Raw genomic sequence first — 16,182 nt, forward strand, 5'->3', positions numbered from 1 at the left:
AGTCTTGCTCTGCATCTCTGCCTCACGTGCACTTTCTCTGTTTCTGAAACTGGGTGTCTTTGCCTCTTACATCTTATTTCCTAGCACTTAACACAATAGTGGACAAGGAGTCACTCGATAAATGTTTGTTTAATGAATGGATCAGTGAATGTATCATTTCTGCCTCAGGATGTCTTTGTTTCTATTTCTCATTGTTACTGTCTCTGGACTATGAATACAAATGACCAAATACTAAATAAATTCACCTTGAAATTGGCTTATTTTTTTCAGCTGATATTAAATCTTACAGGGGCCTGGCATTTGGCACTGTTCCCCAGTGTTTCCATCATGACCTCCATGGAACTCTTGGAGTCACTTAATCTGGGCCAACCTAGTTGGTAATATCTGAAATAATAGTATTCTTTTCCTGCTAGCTCATCTTCCCATTTTAAAGATCAGCATATAACAATACTATCTTTGGAGTCAGACAGCCCATGTGTAAATTCTGGCTCTCTCATTTACTAGTTGAATGACCTTGGGCGTTAACCTGTGTGAGCCTCAGTTTCCTCATGTGTAAAATGGAAATGACAATAATACTTTATGGGGTTGCTGAGAAGATCAAACGGGAAAATGTATATAAAGCATAATATCTGCCCAAAAGTAAGTGCTGAATATCATTAATTATTATTATTAATTAACAGGTATCTGTTGAGTGTTGTTTATGTGGCAGGCACTATACTAGATGGTAGGGATTAAAAAAAGCACCAAGATAGACACAAATTCCTGCCTTCATAGAGCTGGTCTAGTGGGGGATTTTGACATGTAACTAGGTATTACCAGCATGACCCTATGAGAGTGGAAGTATGGGATGCTGGGAGGCCCATAAAAGTTCCCATCTAGCTCAGGCTTGGAGGTCAAGGAAGGCTTCCAGGAGAAAATAACATAAAAGTTGATATAAGAAGTCTGAGTAGGACTTAGCCAGGCAAAGAGAAGGGGGAAGAGTATTCTAGAAACAGCCTGTTCAAAGGCTGAGGCAAGAAAGAGCTTGAAGCATTTGAGGAATTGAAATAAATTCAGTATTATTGAAGCCTATTATACAAAGTGGAAGGAGCAGCTAGAATTGAGGCTGGAAGTAGATGGGGGTCACATCATGTTAGGCCTTATAAACTAGGTTAGGGAGTGGGAAGGGTAGTGGGAAGACAAAAGAATTTTAATCAAGGAAGTTACTTGATCGGATTTACACTTTAGAAAAATTGCTTTGGCTGGTTGGGGGTAAGGGTAGGAAGGGCAGAATAGCTGTAGGTACAGAGACCACTTCTGAAGACCAGTTCAGAGACTGCTGTAGTAATCCAAATCAGAGATGATGGTGGTCTGACCCAGGAGTAGAAGTGGGGATGGAGAAAAAAGGACCTATTAAAGAGATGTTTAAGAGAAAATCACTATGGATTAATATGAGATGAAGGAGTTAAGCATGATGATCAGAAAACCTGGTAGGGAATTCCCTGGCAGTCCAGTGGTTAGGAGTTCGCACTTCCACTGCCAATTGGGGGGGGGGCGGTGGTGGTGGAAAGAAAACCTGGTGGATGTTGGTATCATTCCATGAAATAGGGAACACAGGAGAAGGAGAAGTAGTTGAGGGGGTGGGGCACTGGGGCAAATAATGGGTGCAATATTAGATTTGTTGAGTTTCAGGTCCTATGGAATACCCAAAGGAAAATATTTAATAGGCAGCTGGAACAGTTCAGAAGAAACATCTGGGAAAGAGTTATAGCATTGGGTCACCACAGTGTTGATGATTATAGCCACAGAAGTGGGTGATGAGAGTACACCTATTGTGGGTACAATGAGGTGAAAAGAAGACCAAAGAGAGAGACCTTGAGGAGCACTGATAATTTAAAAATTAGTACAGATATGGGAACATAGGAAAGAGATTAAAAAGAAATGACCAAGGTGTACGAGAATATTGTATCACAAAGCAGTGAATATGGTATCATAGCAGTGGATTGAAGAGTGGGTGTGATACGAAGAAATGAAAACAGTGAGTATAATCAGCTCTTCCAAGAGGTGTGTTGTTATGACAAAGAAGATAAAGTGGTAGCTGGTGAGACACTCCCTCCTTTGTAATTGGAGGAAAGAAAGAATGGTTGGTATAATTGCAGAAAACCTTGTGAGTTTGGTGCCAGGAACTGAAGAAGTTCTTATTTAATGGCTTCTATGATATTTTCTCTATGGACTAAGAGGTCAGGTCATCTGCCATGAGTGAGATGAAAGGGTCACAGATTTGAAGAGAAGGGAGAAACTCTGAATAGTCATTGTGAAGAATGAAAGAGAGAACTGACAAAAAAGGCATGGGAAGATTTCTGGACAATACCATTAGCACAGTTGAGGTTGAGGAACTTGAATGTATATTCATGCCAGCCTGGTAGGCTGTATGATTTTTTACCAACAATAGTAAGCAGCCCAGGTGTAGGCATGGAGAAGTTGATTCAGGGTTGTTTTTTCCAGGTAGGTACAACAGAAGGGCCACAGGAGAAAGGTGAGCGTATTGGCAAGTGACTAGTACAAAAATCTAAAAGGAAGAGAAGACAGTGGAAGGTTAATAGGATGAAAATAGACTGATTAAGGAACCAGATGTCTTCATAAGATAGAAGTGTAGCTTTAGAGAGAGAAATTGAGTGAGAAAATAGAAAAGGTAGAAGGCTGTAGTCAGAAAGTGGGATATCTTAATATATTATTTCACAGGTGGAGCAAATTTAGGTGGTTGAAGGATTCAGATTGTGGCCATTGGATGTGAGGTTTCCGTGATTTTGGTTACAAACATCTGGCCAATTGCATAGTATTTTATTATGTCTGGTATGTAAAGGGTACACAGGTTGAGTTAACTTCTTTTTTTTTTTTTTTTTTTTTGAGTTAACTTCTCTTTCCTTGTGCTCCCAGAGTATCTCTTCTGTAATACTCACCACACTGTAGACTAATTATCTGTTTGGTTGTCTGTCCTTCTCAGAAAGTGTATGTGGCACAGTTTCCCTGATTCTTTCAACCAACCCTTTATTCCAGTCCCCCATTTATTACATTCTCTTCTTCCTAAGGAGTAGTAAAAGCATATTATCTACTTCGTGACTTATGATTCAGTATTTGCAGCCTCAGCGGCCATGGCTCACGGGCCTAGCCGCTCCGCGGCATGTGGGATCTTCCCGGACCAGGGCTTGAACCCGTGTCCCCTGCATTGGCAGGCGGACTCTCACCCACTGCGCCACCAGGGAAGCCCATGATTCAGTATATTTGATGGATTCTTTTACATCCAGGGGACTTTTGTGCCTGGGGGAGAATACTCAGAGCTACTTGTTTGTTGCTTAACACCCAATTTACTAAAGTCATATTTCTAATAAACAATATGTTGAAATCATTTTCTTCTTGAGCATTAAACATGGAATACACGTTTGATTACTTTAACTTCCTTAAACAATTTAAACTGCAGTTACAAATTTAATATGGCTGATACTTTATTTATTTATTTTTGGCTGCTTTGGGTCTTCCTTGCTGCGCGCTGTCTTTATCTAGTTGCAGCGAGTGGGGGCTACTCTTTGTTGTGGTGCGCGAGCTTCTCATTGCAGTGGCTTCTCTTGTTGCAGAGCATGGGCTCTAGGCATGTGGGCTTCAGTAGTTGTGGCACACAGGCTCAGTAGTTGTGGCTTGCGGGCTCTAGAGCACAGGCTCTGTAGTTGTGGTGCACAGGCTTAGTTGCTCCATGGCATGTGGGATCTTCCCGGACCAGGGATCAAACCCGTGTCCCCTGCATTGGCAGGCGGATTCTTAACCACTGCACCACCAGGGAAGTCCCTGGCTGATACTTTTGAATATCTCATATGCCTTAAAAATCAGCAAAGCATGTACAAATGCAAAGATTACACAATTGACTACACTTATATTTAACCTATTCAATGCCGTAGGTTAAATATTACTGCATTATTTTTGCACTGTTTTTATACCTCTTAAGTTTATACCTATATTATACCTATACTTCGTTATCTTCTTAAGGTTTCAGTAATATTATTTTAAATATTTCTGGGATTTCAGAAATATTACCAAATTCAATAGAAAAAAATGCAATTTTAGACCAGTTGAGGTTCTGGGATCTGCGATATCAACTAATTCTTTCTTAGTTGGGATTTAAGACCTAGTTTTGCTGTTCAAGGTAATTTAGACTAACTTAAAAGCCTTTTTTTAAGTAGTAAAATTTAAAAAAATATCATAAGACATAACTCTCTGTCGTCCTTATGGTTTTTAATTTTCGAAGCTTAGTGTCTATACTGGAAACTTTGTAAGCCCTAAGTTTTGCATGATCAATAGTCCCTAATCAATCATCCTGCCATTACATAACATCATTCTGCTTGAAAACTTAGGTATTTCTAACCAGTATTTTATTATAAGTAGTAGGGCCATTTAGTTGTTTTATCACCTGAGAGATGAAAGTTTGATTCACTTTTCTCATCTTTAGAATATCTGTTGAACTCTATTTTTACTTGCTTACTGTTAATCTGGTGCTGAGTAACTGCTGGGCTGTCTTTTATCTGGTCATGATAATTTTATGAAATCACTAGTGCTGATGGCTCCTTCCTATACTTGGTACTTTTAATTTTTTTTATTTTTTAAAACATATTTATTTATTTGGTCGCACTGGGTTTTAGTTGTGGCAGGTGGGCTCCTTAGTTGTGGCTTGCCAGCTCCTTAGTTGCAGCAGACGGGCTCCTTAGTTGCAGCAGGCGGGCTCCTTAGTTACAGCTCAAGGGCTCCTTAGTTGTGACGTGCAAACTCTTTTTTTTTTTAATCTTTATTGGAGTATAATTGCTTTACAATGGTGTGTTAGTTTCTGCTTTATAACAAAGTGAATTAGTTATACATATGTTCCCATATCTTTTCCCTCTTGTGTCACCCTTCCTCCCACCCTCCCTAACCCACCCCTCTAGGTGGTCACAAAGCACCAAGCTACCTCCCTGTGTTATGCGGCTGCTTCCCACTAGCTATCTATTTTACGTTTGGTAGTGTATATATGTCCATGCCACTCTCTCACTTTGTCACAGCTTACCCTTCCCCCTCCCCATATCCTCAAGTCCATTCTCTAGTAGGTCTGTGTCTTTATTCCTGTCTTACCCCTAGGTTCTTCATGACATTTTTTTTCCTTAGATTCCATATATATGTGTTAGCATACGGTATTTGTCTTTCTCTTTCTGACTTACTTCACTCTGTATGACGGACTCTAGGTCCATCCACCTCACTACAAATAACTCAATTTCGTTTCTTTTTATGGCTGAGTAATATTCCATTGTATATATGTGCCACATCTTCTTTATCCATTCATCTGTTGATGGACACTTAGGTTGCTTCCATGTCCTGGCTATTGTAAATAGAGCTGCAATGAACATTGTGGTACATGACTCTTTTTGAATTATGGTTTTCTCAGGGTGTATGCCCAGTAGTGGGATTGCTGGGTCATATGGTAGTTCTATTTGTAGTTTTTTAAGGAACCTCCATACTGTTCTCCATAGTGGCTGAACCAATTCACATTCCCACCAGCAGTGCAGCATGCATGTCCCCCTGACCAGGGATTGAACCTGGGCCCCCTGCATTGGGAGCGTGGAGTTTTATCCACTGTGCCACCAGGGAAGTCCCCTACTTGGTACTTTTTAAAGGTGCTTTGGCTTATTCATAAATTTTTGGTTCATTTTTACTTGCTTGTATATATATATATACACACACACACACACATACATACATACATAGAGCATAAACATAAGTAAATTATATGTAGGTATATTTAAATCAACATACCCTTTACAGAAGAAAAAATACATGTGCATTCACACCTCTACTTGCAGATACACATATAACTCATTATTAAATGTATCATATTGTATTCATCCTTTTATTGTATTAAAGCTATTTTTCTCTTTTCAGTCTTAGTATGGATGTATAACCTTTATAGATTTGAATTATTCCAATTAACCCAAATTATGATGTTTTACAATCAAATTATTACAAGTTGGTCAGAAGAAAACATAGGCATAAATCATAGCAATATTTTTTGGATGCCTCCTAAGGCAAAAGAAACAAGAGCAAAAATAAACAAATGAGACCAAATTAAACTTAAAAACTTTTGCACAGCAAAGAAATCCATCAACAGTGAGAAGACAACATACTGAATGGGAGAAAATATTTGCAAATGATATGACCGATAGGGGTTAATATTGAAAATATACAAACAGCTCATATAACTCAGTAACAAAAAAACCCAAAAAACTAAACCAACAACCTGATTAAAAAATAGGCAGAAGACCTGAATAGACATTTTTCTGAAAAATATATATCAGATGGCTGAAAGGCACATGAAGAGATACTCAACATTGCTAACAGTCAGAGAAATGCAAACCAAAACCACAATGAGATATTACCTCACACCTCTCAGAATGACTATCATCAAAAAGTCTACAAATAACAGATATTGGTGAGGATGTGAAGAAAAGGGAACCTTAGCACACTCTTGGTGGGAATGTAAATTGGTGCACCCACTATGGAAAACAGTGTGGAGTTTCCTCAACTAAAAACGGAACTACTATATGATCCAGCAATTCCAATCCTTTGGTTATATATATGAAGAAAACGAAAACACTAATTCAAAAACATACATGCATCTCAAAGTCTATAGCAGCATTATTTACAATTACCTAAGTGTCCATCAACAGATGAATGGATAAATAAAATGTGGTATATATATATATATATATATATATACACAATGGATTATTACTCAGCCATAAAAAAGAATGAAATTCTTGGGAATTCCCTGGTGGTCTGTGGTTAGGACTCAGTGCTTTCACTGCTGGGGCCCAGTTTCGATCGTTGGTGGGGGACTAAGATCCCATAAGCTGTGTGGCATGGCAAAACAAAAACAAAAACAAAAATACCTAACCAGTAGGGAAATTGAATCAGTAATAAGAAGAAAATCCTCAACAAAGAAAAGCCTAGGACCATATGTCATCACTGATGATGAAAAAAAGAATGAAATTCTACCATTTGCAATGACATAGATAGACCTAGAGGATATGATGCTTAGTGAAATAAGTCAAAGAAAGACAAATACTTTGTGTTATCACTCACATGTGGAATCTGAAAAATAAAACAAACAAATGAATACAAGAAAACAAAAACAGACTCACAGTTATAGACAACAAACTAGTGGCTACCAGTGGGGAGAGGGAATGGGAGAGAGACAAGATAGGGGTAGGGAATTAAGAGACACAAACTGAAAAGTAAATAATTTAAAATAAAATAAAATAAAATAATTGCAAGTTGGTCAGTGAGCACATCTTTAAGCTTTGGCCTTTTAGCTCTGCCCCTGACATCCTTGAAACACTCTTGACACAACAGAATGTTCCAAAGCCATACTGATTTTTCTCCTGCCCCATAGAATCATCTATTCTGCAATGAGTTCCAGATTCTTTTGGTGGGAAAAAACCACCAGAGACCAAATTTAGGTTTCAAGGGTGTACACAAGAGTAAATGTTGGGCAAAAATATTAGAGCTGCTATTGGGCCTCTTTTAGTATTGAAAAACCTGGAAAAATATATGTATTTTAAGCTTATGGCAAATCTGTAGTCATCAAAACAACATGGTACTGACATTAAGTATTGACATATAGGTCAATGGAAAAAAATTGTGAGACCAGAAATAAACCTTCACGTCAATTCATTTCCACAAGCATTCCAACATAATTCAGTGGGGGAAAGAACAGTCTTTGTAACAAATGGGTATGGGACAACTGGTATCCACATACAAAAGAGTGAAGTTGGACCCCCTACCTCACACTATATACAAAATTAACTCAAAATAGATCAAGACCTAAATGTAAGAGCTAAAACTATAAAATCCTTGAAGAAGACATAGACATAAATCTCTGTGACATTGGATTAGGCAATGGTTTCTTAGATATGACACTGAAAAGCACAAGCAACAGAAGAAAATAAATTGGACATCAGTAAAATTAAAGATTCCATCAAGAGAGTAAAAATGCAACCCACAGAATGGGATAAAATCTTTGCAAATCACATATCTGATAGGGGCATTGCAATAAGAATATATAAAGAACTTTTATATCTCAATAACAAAAAGACAAGCCAGTTAATGGACAAATGATCTGAATAGACATTTCTCCAAAGAAGATCAACAATTGGCCAATAAGCACATGAAAATATGCTCAACATCATTAGTCATCAGGGAAATGCAAATTAAAACCACAATGAGATACAACTCCACACCCACTAAGACAGTTATCAGCAAAAAGAGAGATAATAATAAACGTTTAGGGGATGAGAAGAAAATGAAACTCTCATACACTGCTAGAGGAAATGCAAAAAAGGTACACCACTTTGGAAAACAATCTCAAGTGGTTAAACACAGACCTACCATATAATTTAGCAATGCCATTCTTAGGTATATACCCAAGAGAAATAAAAACCTATGTCCACATAAGAACTTGCACCTGATTGTACATAGCAGCATTATTCATTATAATCAAAAGTCCATTAAATGATAAATGGATAAATAAAATATGGTAATCCATCCATATTAATTGGCAATAAGAATAAAATACTGATACATGCTGAAATGTGGATGAACCTTGAAAACATGCTAAGTGAAAGAAGTCAGTCACAAAAGACCACATGTTGTATGATTCTATTTATAAAAAATGTTTAGAATAGGCAGATCTATAGAGAAATAAAGTAGACTGGTAGTTGCCTAGGAGTTGGGAGGAAATGAGGAGTGATGGCTAATAGATACAGGGTTTCTTTTTGGGGTGATGAAAATGTTCTGATGTTGATTGTGGTAATGATCGCACAATTTTGTGAATACACAAAATCCATTGAATTGTACATTTTATTTTTATTTATTTATTTGGCTGTGCCGTGTGGCACGTGGGATCTTACTTCCCCGACCAGGGATAGAACTTATGCCCCCTGTAGTGGAAGCGCAAAGTCTTAACCACTGGACTGCTAGGGAAGTCCCGAATTGTACACTTTAAATGGGTATATTGTATGGTATGTGAATTATATCTTTTTTTTGTGAATTATATCTTAATAAAGCTATTAAAATTTTTTAAAAAAGAAACCCATTCTGTGAGAGCCACTTACAAGATACGCCCAATCTATCTATCTATTTATTTATTTATTTTTGGCTGTGTTGGGTCTTCGTTTCTGTGCGAGGGCTTTCTCTAGTTGCGGCGAGCGGGGGCCACTCTTCATCGTGGTGCACGGGCCTCTCACTTTCGCGGCCTCTCTTCTTGCGGAGCACAGGCTCCAGACGTGCAGGCTCAGTAGTTGTGGCTCATGGGCCCAGTTGCCCCGCGGCATGTGGGATCTTCCCAGACCAGGGCTCGAACCCGTGTCCCCTGCATTGGCAGGTGGATTCTTAATCACTGCACCACCAGGGAAGCCCATGCCAACTCTTAGTTGCGGCATGTGGGATCTAGTTCCCTGACCCGGGATCGAATCCAGGCCCCCTACATTGGGAGCACAGAGTCTTAGCCACTGGACCACCAGGGAAGTCCCCCGCCATTTCTTATTTTGATGATATTGTGCTAGCTGGAGAGACTGTCCTGGACCCTTTATATTTTGTCTAATTTCTGCTTGAAAACAAAATAGTTCCTTCTTTAGCTTATTTCTCTTTTACAATAGCTTATCACAGATGGTTAAAATAAATCAATAGGCACTTTTAGTATTCTTTCTGGAAATCCCCTAATCTAGGTCCACAAGTTCATTAAGTACATTTTCTATCTTCTAAGTTAGTACAGGTGGCAGCACTGCCAAACGTTTTGTCACTACATAACACTGGTTAGTCTTTTTCTAGCCTCCAGTAACAATTTCTTGACTGCTCTTCCAGACTCCACTAAGAGTTTCCTTGCTGTCTTTCCAGACCCTGCCTGCTGCCTGGTCCCAAAGCCAATGTTGTATGTTTTAGGTTTTAGGATTGGCAGTACTCCACTTCTAGATATTAATTCTGGAACAGATACCTATTGCTAAATAACAAAGCAGCCCAGAAGTTATTTACTTAAAACAAAAACCATTTACTTACTTGTGATTCTACAATTTGGGCTTAGTTAGGCAATTCTTCTGCCTGAGCTTGCTCATGAAGCTGCAGTCAGCTAGCAACCTGGAGGATCTAAGATGGTTCCACTCACAGGTGTGGGGCCTTGGTGCTGGCCATGGGGCCACTCTTTGCATGACTTTTCATCATTCAGTAGTTTAACCCATCTAACTTTGATATGTTGTAGGAATGTTCCAAGAAAGTAAAAGCAGAAGATGTGGGACTTCCCTGGTGGCACAATGGTTAAGAATCTGCCTGCCAATGCAGGGGACACAGGTTTGAGCCCTGGTCCGGGAAGATCCCACATGCCATGGAGCAACTAAACCTGTGTGCCACAACTACTGAGCCTGCATTCTAGAGCCCACAAGCGACGACTACTGAGGCTGCGTGCCACAACTACTGAAGCCCGCGGGCCTAGAGCCTGTGCTCCACAACAAGAGAAGCCACCTCAATGAGAAGCCCGCACACTGCAACAAAGAGTAGCTCCCACTTGCTACAACTAGAGAAAGCTCATGTGCAGCAACAAAGACCCAGTGCAGCCAAAAGAAAAACCAGAAGCTGCAAGGACTATAAGGCCTATGCTTGAGAATTCACATGACATCGGTTCTGTAATACTCTATAAGTCAAGATAATTCACAAGGCCCAACCCAGAAACAAGGGGTAGGGAAATAGACTCCCTTTCTTGATGGGAGGAGTTGCAAACAATACAACATATTTAACCCCCCACAGGTGACTGCAAAAATTCTAAAGCAAATATAGTATTTAATGGTTTTATGTTGAAAGCAACATAGCAGGAAGAAGATACAGATGCCCAATGTCACTATTTCCATTTAACACATTGCTAGAGGTTTTAGCCAGCACAATAAGGCAAGAAAATTAAATAAATAAAAGTCATCTGTTTGGGAAGGAAGAGATGATTTGTCATTATTCTCTACATAGTTGGAAAACTAAAAAAATTTTAAAAAATATATAGATAAACTGTTAGAATTAATAAATGAATTTAGCAATTGTGCTGGCTTCAAGACCAACATACAAAAGTCAATTGTAGTTCTACAATTGAAATGAACTATTAGAAAATGAAATTTTACCATTTAAAATGACATAAAATATCAAAGATCCAGAAAAACATCTTAAAAGGATGTTAGCTCTCTATACTTAAAAACTACAAAACAATATTAAATTACAGGCATTTAAATAAATGGAGAGATATACCATTTTCATGGATTGGAGGAGTCAACCCTATATAATGCTATCTTAGTTTCCTGGGCCTGCTGTCATAAAGTGTTACTAATAAAAATTTATTGTCTCATAGTTCGGGAGGCTTGAAGGCTAAAATCAAGGTTTCAGTAGGGCCATTCTCTCTTTGAAATCTGTATGGGAGAATCTTTCCTTACCTCTTCTAGTTTCTTGTGTTTAACACCAACCCTTGACATTCCTTGGCTTGCAGTTGCAGCACTTCAATCTCTGCCCCAATTGTCAACTGGTGTTCTCCCTTCATGTGTCCATCTCTACATCTCTTCTTATAAGGACACCAGTCATACTTGATTAAGGCCAACCCTACTCCAATATGACCTTGTCTTAAATAATTACATCTGCAACAACTGTATTCCCAAATGAGGTCACATTCTGAGGGTTAGTACTTCAACATATTTTTTTGGGGGAAACAACTCAACACAGTGAATAACAAATGGCAATTCTCCAAAACAGGTCTACAGCCTTAGTGTAATAGTAAACAAAATCCTTGCTGATTCTAAAATTTATAAGGAAAATTTTGTCACATTTGGCAAGATGATTCTAAAATGTATATAAATATGCAAAGGACCAAGAAAAGCCAAGACAGTCTTGAAGAACATAATGGGACAAAGGACTTTTTCTACCAGATATCAAGTTTTATTATAAAGCTACTACAGAAATAAAGACAGTGTGATATTTCCACAAAAAGAGACAAAAGGAATAGATTACCTAGTCTTCAAACAAACCCGCATTTATGACAACTTATATATATACAGGTGATGATAAAGAACAGTGGGGGAAAGCACAGACTTTTAAACAATAGCACTTAATCAGTTTAACATTCACATGGAAAAATGAAACCTGACTTACTTCACAGCATACAGAAGATACAATTTTAGATGGATTGTAGATCTAAATGAGAAAGACAAAGTAATAACAATTCCATAAGTCAATCAGAACCTTTGGTAGGAAAATATTTCTTGACAGGACACAAGAAACACTAAGCATAAAGGTCTTTTATGTTCATCAAAGGACACCAGAATTTATATCCATAAGAAAATGGCAGACAGTCCAATACAAAAATGAGTAAGAGACTTGAACAGGCACTTCATAAAATAGGCTATCCATATATCAAAAAACATGAAAATGGGTTCAACCTCATTAGAAATCTGGGAAATCCAAAGTAAAATCACAACAAGATACCACTATACCCCCACCAGAATGGCTAAAATTAAAAAGATGTACAGTAGTAATTACTGGCAAGGATGTGGGGCAAATGGAATTCTTATAAATGGCTGGTGGAAGTACAAACTGAAACAACCACTTTCTAAAGTTGTTTGAAATTATCCACTTAAGTTTCATATATACACAACAAGCAATTTCACTGCTAGGTATAAACCTAGCATATGTGTCACAAGAGGCAGGAATGTTCACAGCACTATTATTCCTAATGGCCGAACATTGGAAATAACTCAAATGTCCATCAGAAGTAGACAGTTAAACTGCAGCACATTCATAAAGTGGAATACTATACAGCAGTCAAAACAAATAAACGACAGCCTCACAGATCATAGATGTATCTCCAAAACAATGTTGAGTGAAAACACATCAAATCTTGACTTTGAACAAGTTGATGTCTTCATTTACAGCTCCCAGACAAAAATTGTACCTCTTGGAGTTGTGGTGAGCATTAAGTGGAAAGATTCATATCAAGTGTTTACCAAACACTTGGCTTAATAAATATCAGCTATTATTTATTCATGTTCTCTTGGCAGGTCACCTTTCCAGACATGGGCAATAAAGAATGGTGCAGGGCACTTAACAGCGTCATCTTACGCCCCTTAGTTTCTTCCCAACCTCTTCCTCTATCTTCTCACCATTGGGTTTTGGTCTCTTTAAGAAGTCAACCATAACTGAGGAAAGAGGAATGCTGGGAAATCCACTCAGCTCAGGTCTGGAGCATAATGGGAAAGGGGGCGGAGACCAGGGTTGCGCACGCGCAGTTGTCCGGGTGTTGCGTTGCGATGGATTAGGCGGAAAAATTCCCGTAAGAGAAAATAATCTTCGTCCCAGGGTGGGGGCCTTGGGTTCTACTCCTCCTTCCCCGGTCGGTGCTCCCCGGGAGCAGGGAAGCCACCAGAAGGTGAGCGCGGCCGGTAGCAGCGGGAGGGGCCGCGTGGGGCGGGGCGGCGGCCGCGCCACGTGACGAGGCGGGCGCTGGGCGGAAGCAGCGCAGTCGGGCGTTGCGGTTTCGCTGCAGGGACACGCTGACAGGCATTTGCGGGTCGCGTTCTCTCCAAAAGATACAACGTTGCAGCGTTTGTACCCTGTGACAGGCGTGGGAATTATTGGTGGGGACGAGATTTTGGGAGCGATTACGACACGAGAGCCCATAGATTGTTGTAACTGTGGCAGGTAGTCCTAAATGCTCATCCCTCGCACTGGTTATTAAGCCAGTTGCCCATTTCCATGTCTGGCTTGCCTGTTTGGGTAAAGACAACTTTGGAGAGTTTCCTTTTTGCTTTAGGTGTACTACGTCCTGTTTAGGGGAAGGGAAGTCCGCTGAATGACTAATCTTGTTTACAAGAAGGAGATTGGGAAGCGGATCTCAGAGGGGCTCATTCCTGGGCATGGCCTTCGTGAGACCCTGCAGGTGGTCCACTTTAAGTAAGGGCATACCTGTTCATTTGTGGTGGCAACTTGCGCTCTTATCTATCTTTAAGCCGAGAGTTGGGGCCCTTATGGAGGCCTCTAGTGAAGGCTGAGTTAGAGGTGGGGGTGGGGAGTTTGGTGTGCCCCATTTTGAGAAATATAAGCTGAGGTGGGCCTCCAAGTACTAATTCTCATGGACTCAGAAACAGTATTTCTGAGTCCTTTCTTCTAAGAGCTTGGTAACGTTCTCTCACGTGTTGGTCTGCCAGTCTAATTACCTCAGTAACTTTCAACATATAAAAGACCAGAGTATTTGTCTTTAAAGCTATCAGGGAAGCGGGAGCTATTGCTGTAAGACTTTATGTGAAGGCAGCTACCAAAGAAGCAGAAGGCAGGAAGAAAGGAGAAGAGTCATGGCCCCAGAAGAGTTGTTTTTTTTTCAAATGCTTAGCCCTAAAACCTTGTGCTCAAAACAAAGCTTTTGATATAGATAAACATGAAAAAAAAAAAAAAGCCTGAGTACCAATCCTTTATGTTGTGTTTTAGGAATCCAACTATCCATCACCAAGAAGAAATCTATTAGTTTTAGACCGGGGAATTCCTTTACCTAAAAAATTAGAATGAAAGAACCTTTGGATGGTGAATGTGGCAAAGCAATGGCACCACAGCGGGGGCTTCTGGACAAAATTAAAGAAGAACCTGACAATGCTCAAGTAAGCATTTCATATTTATTTTAAATTTTAAAAAATGTCTTCCTTTCTACCTGGTGAATTCAAATTTTTAGTTAGTTTCTGACTTGTAAGGTAACCCAAACTGATTTTTTCCCCATTAGATGAGTAAATCACCTATTCTGCTATTTGAATGAAAAAATATCTTGGTAACTCTATTATATTTCTTTTTGTGGGAAGAAAGTAATGTGTATTACCCTTTTTCCATTGGTACCTTTTTAAAAAGTTCTCTTGTATCTGATAGTAGTTTCCATTTATTCTGTAAGTATTTGTGGTCTACTCTATGCCAGGCTCTGGGGATCCAGGAGTGAGCAAAATCAGTTTAGTCCCTTCCTTCATAGAGCTTGCAGGTTAGTAGAGGAGATAGACATTACACAAGTAATTGATCACATGATATATATAATTACAAACTAAGACAAGTGCTGTGGAAGAAAAGCCTGAAATGGGGAATCTGACCTAGTTTTGATTGGGGGCAGGGGGCTAGAGAAGGATTTGTCAGCCGCATTATGAAGAATGAATTGGCTAGGTGAAGGCATGGAGGAGAGTGTTCCAGGTAGAGTAATCTCCATACAGGAAAGCTCTGATTTGGGAAGATTCTTGGTTCTTTTGAAGGACTGCAGGACCAGTGGGCCTGGAACAGAAGAGGTGCAAAAATGGTGATGACGATGATAATGATGATCATAATAACAATACTAATAGTGATATTAATATGTCAATATGTAGAGTATATTATATCATAATAACATGATCTTATAAATACTAACTTATTACTATTAACACTTATATGTACTTAGACTGTGCCAGGCACCATTCTCACAACCATATTATTATCCCCATTTTAGAGATGAGGAAACCAGGTACAAAGAGGTCAAGCAGTTTACCACAGATCACAGCTCATAAATAGCAAAGATTGGATTCAAACCCAGGTATCAGACTTCAGAGCCTATGCTATCCTACTTCTAGGATGAGGCAGTGTAAGTAGTTTGGGGCCAGATTATGCAGAACCTTGTGGACCTTGTTACGAATTTTGGTCTTCTCCTGAGAGCTTTGGGAAGCCATTGTAGGGTTTTACTTGGGAGAATAAGATAAACATGTTTGGAAAGATCATATGGCTACCTTTTAGGGACCCAGATTGGAAATCTGTGGAGATTAGTGTGGAGAGACCAGTTAGTTGTTTTGGCAAAAAATGATTTTTTTTTCCTTCATGGACAGTTCTTTTGCTTTATACTCTAGTTATTGGCTTCATTGCATAAGCAAATCAATAATATTGAAAATATAAATAATAAAATAAGCCATAGTGATAATACTCTATTTCTCTTATTATCTCAAAGGCAGTGTCATTCCAGGACAGGGATGTCAAGTAGATGTTGTCTTGTTCATCCACTCCACGCCTTCCTAAAATGCTGTGCTGCGAAGGGTTCTGAGGTAGTGTCTACAGGATGTGGGGTGGGGG

At 39.2% G+C, this 16,182-nt stretch overlaps 1 protein-coding gene across 14 annotated transcripts in view; it reads left to right on the forward strand.

The window, feature by feature from the left end:
* Positions 1-12,025: 12,025 nt before the first annotated feature.
* ZMYM6 (zinc finger MYM-type containing 6) overlaps positions 12,026-16,182 on the forward strand; it is a 44,993-nt gene continuing 40,836 nt past the window's right edge. For 3 of the 14 annotated variants that reach the window (XM_027109176.1, XM_027109177.1, XM_027109178.1), the window contains exons 1-3: positions 13,597-13,764; positions 14,548-14,714; positions 16,061-16,154. In XM_027109176.1, the coding sequence (XP_026964977.1) occupies positions 14,638-14,714; positions 16,061-16,154 (171 nt within the window). In that variant the 5' untranslated portion in view covers positions 13,597-13,764; positions 14,548-14,637. The other 11 variants (XM_027109165.1, XM_027109167.1, XM_027109168.1 and 8 more) reach the window with 11 other exon arrangements.

Source organism: Aethalodelphis obliquidens, unplaced genomic scaffold (genome assembly GCF_003676395.1).
Source record: "Aethalodelphis obliquidens isolate GAN/ISIS:26980383/991018 unplaced genomic scaffold, ASM367639v1 scaffold9, whole genome shotgun sequence".
Classification (NCBI taxonomy): domain Eukaryota; kingdom Metazoa; phylum Chordata; class Mammalia; order Artiodactyla; family Delphinidae; genus Aethalodelphis; species Aethalodelphis obliquidens.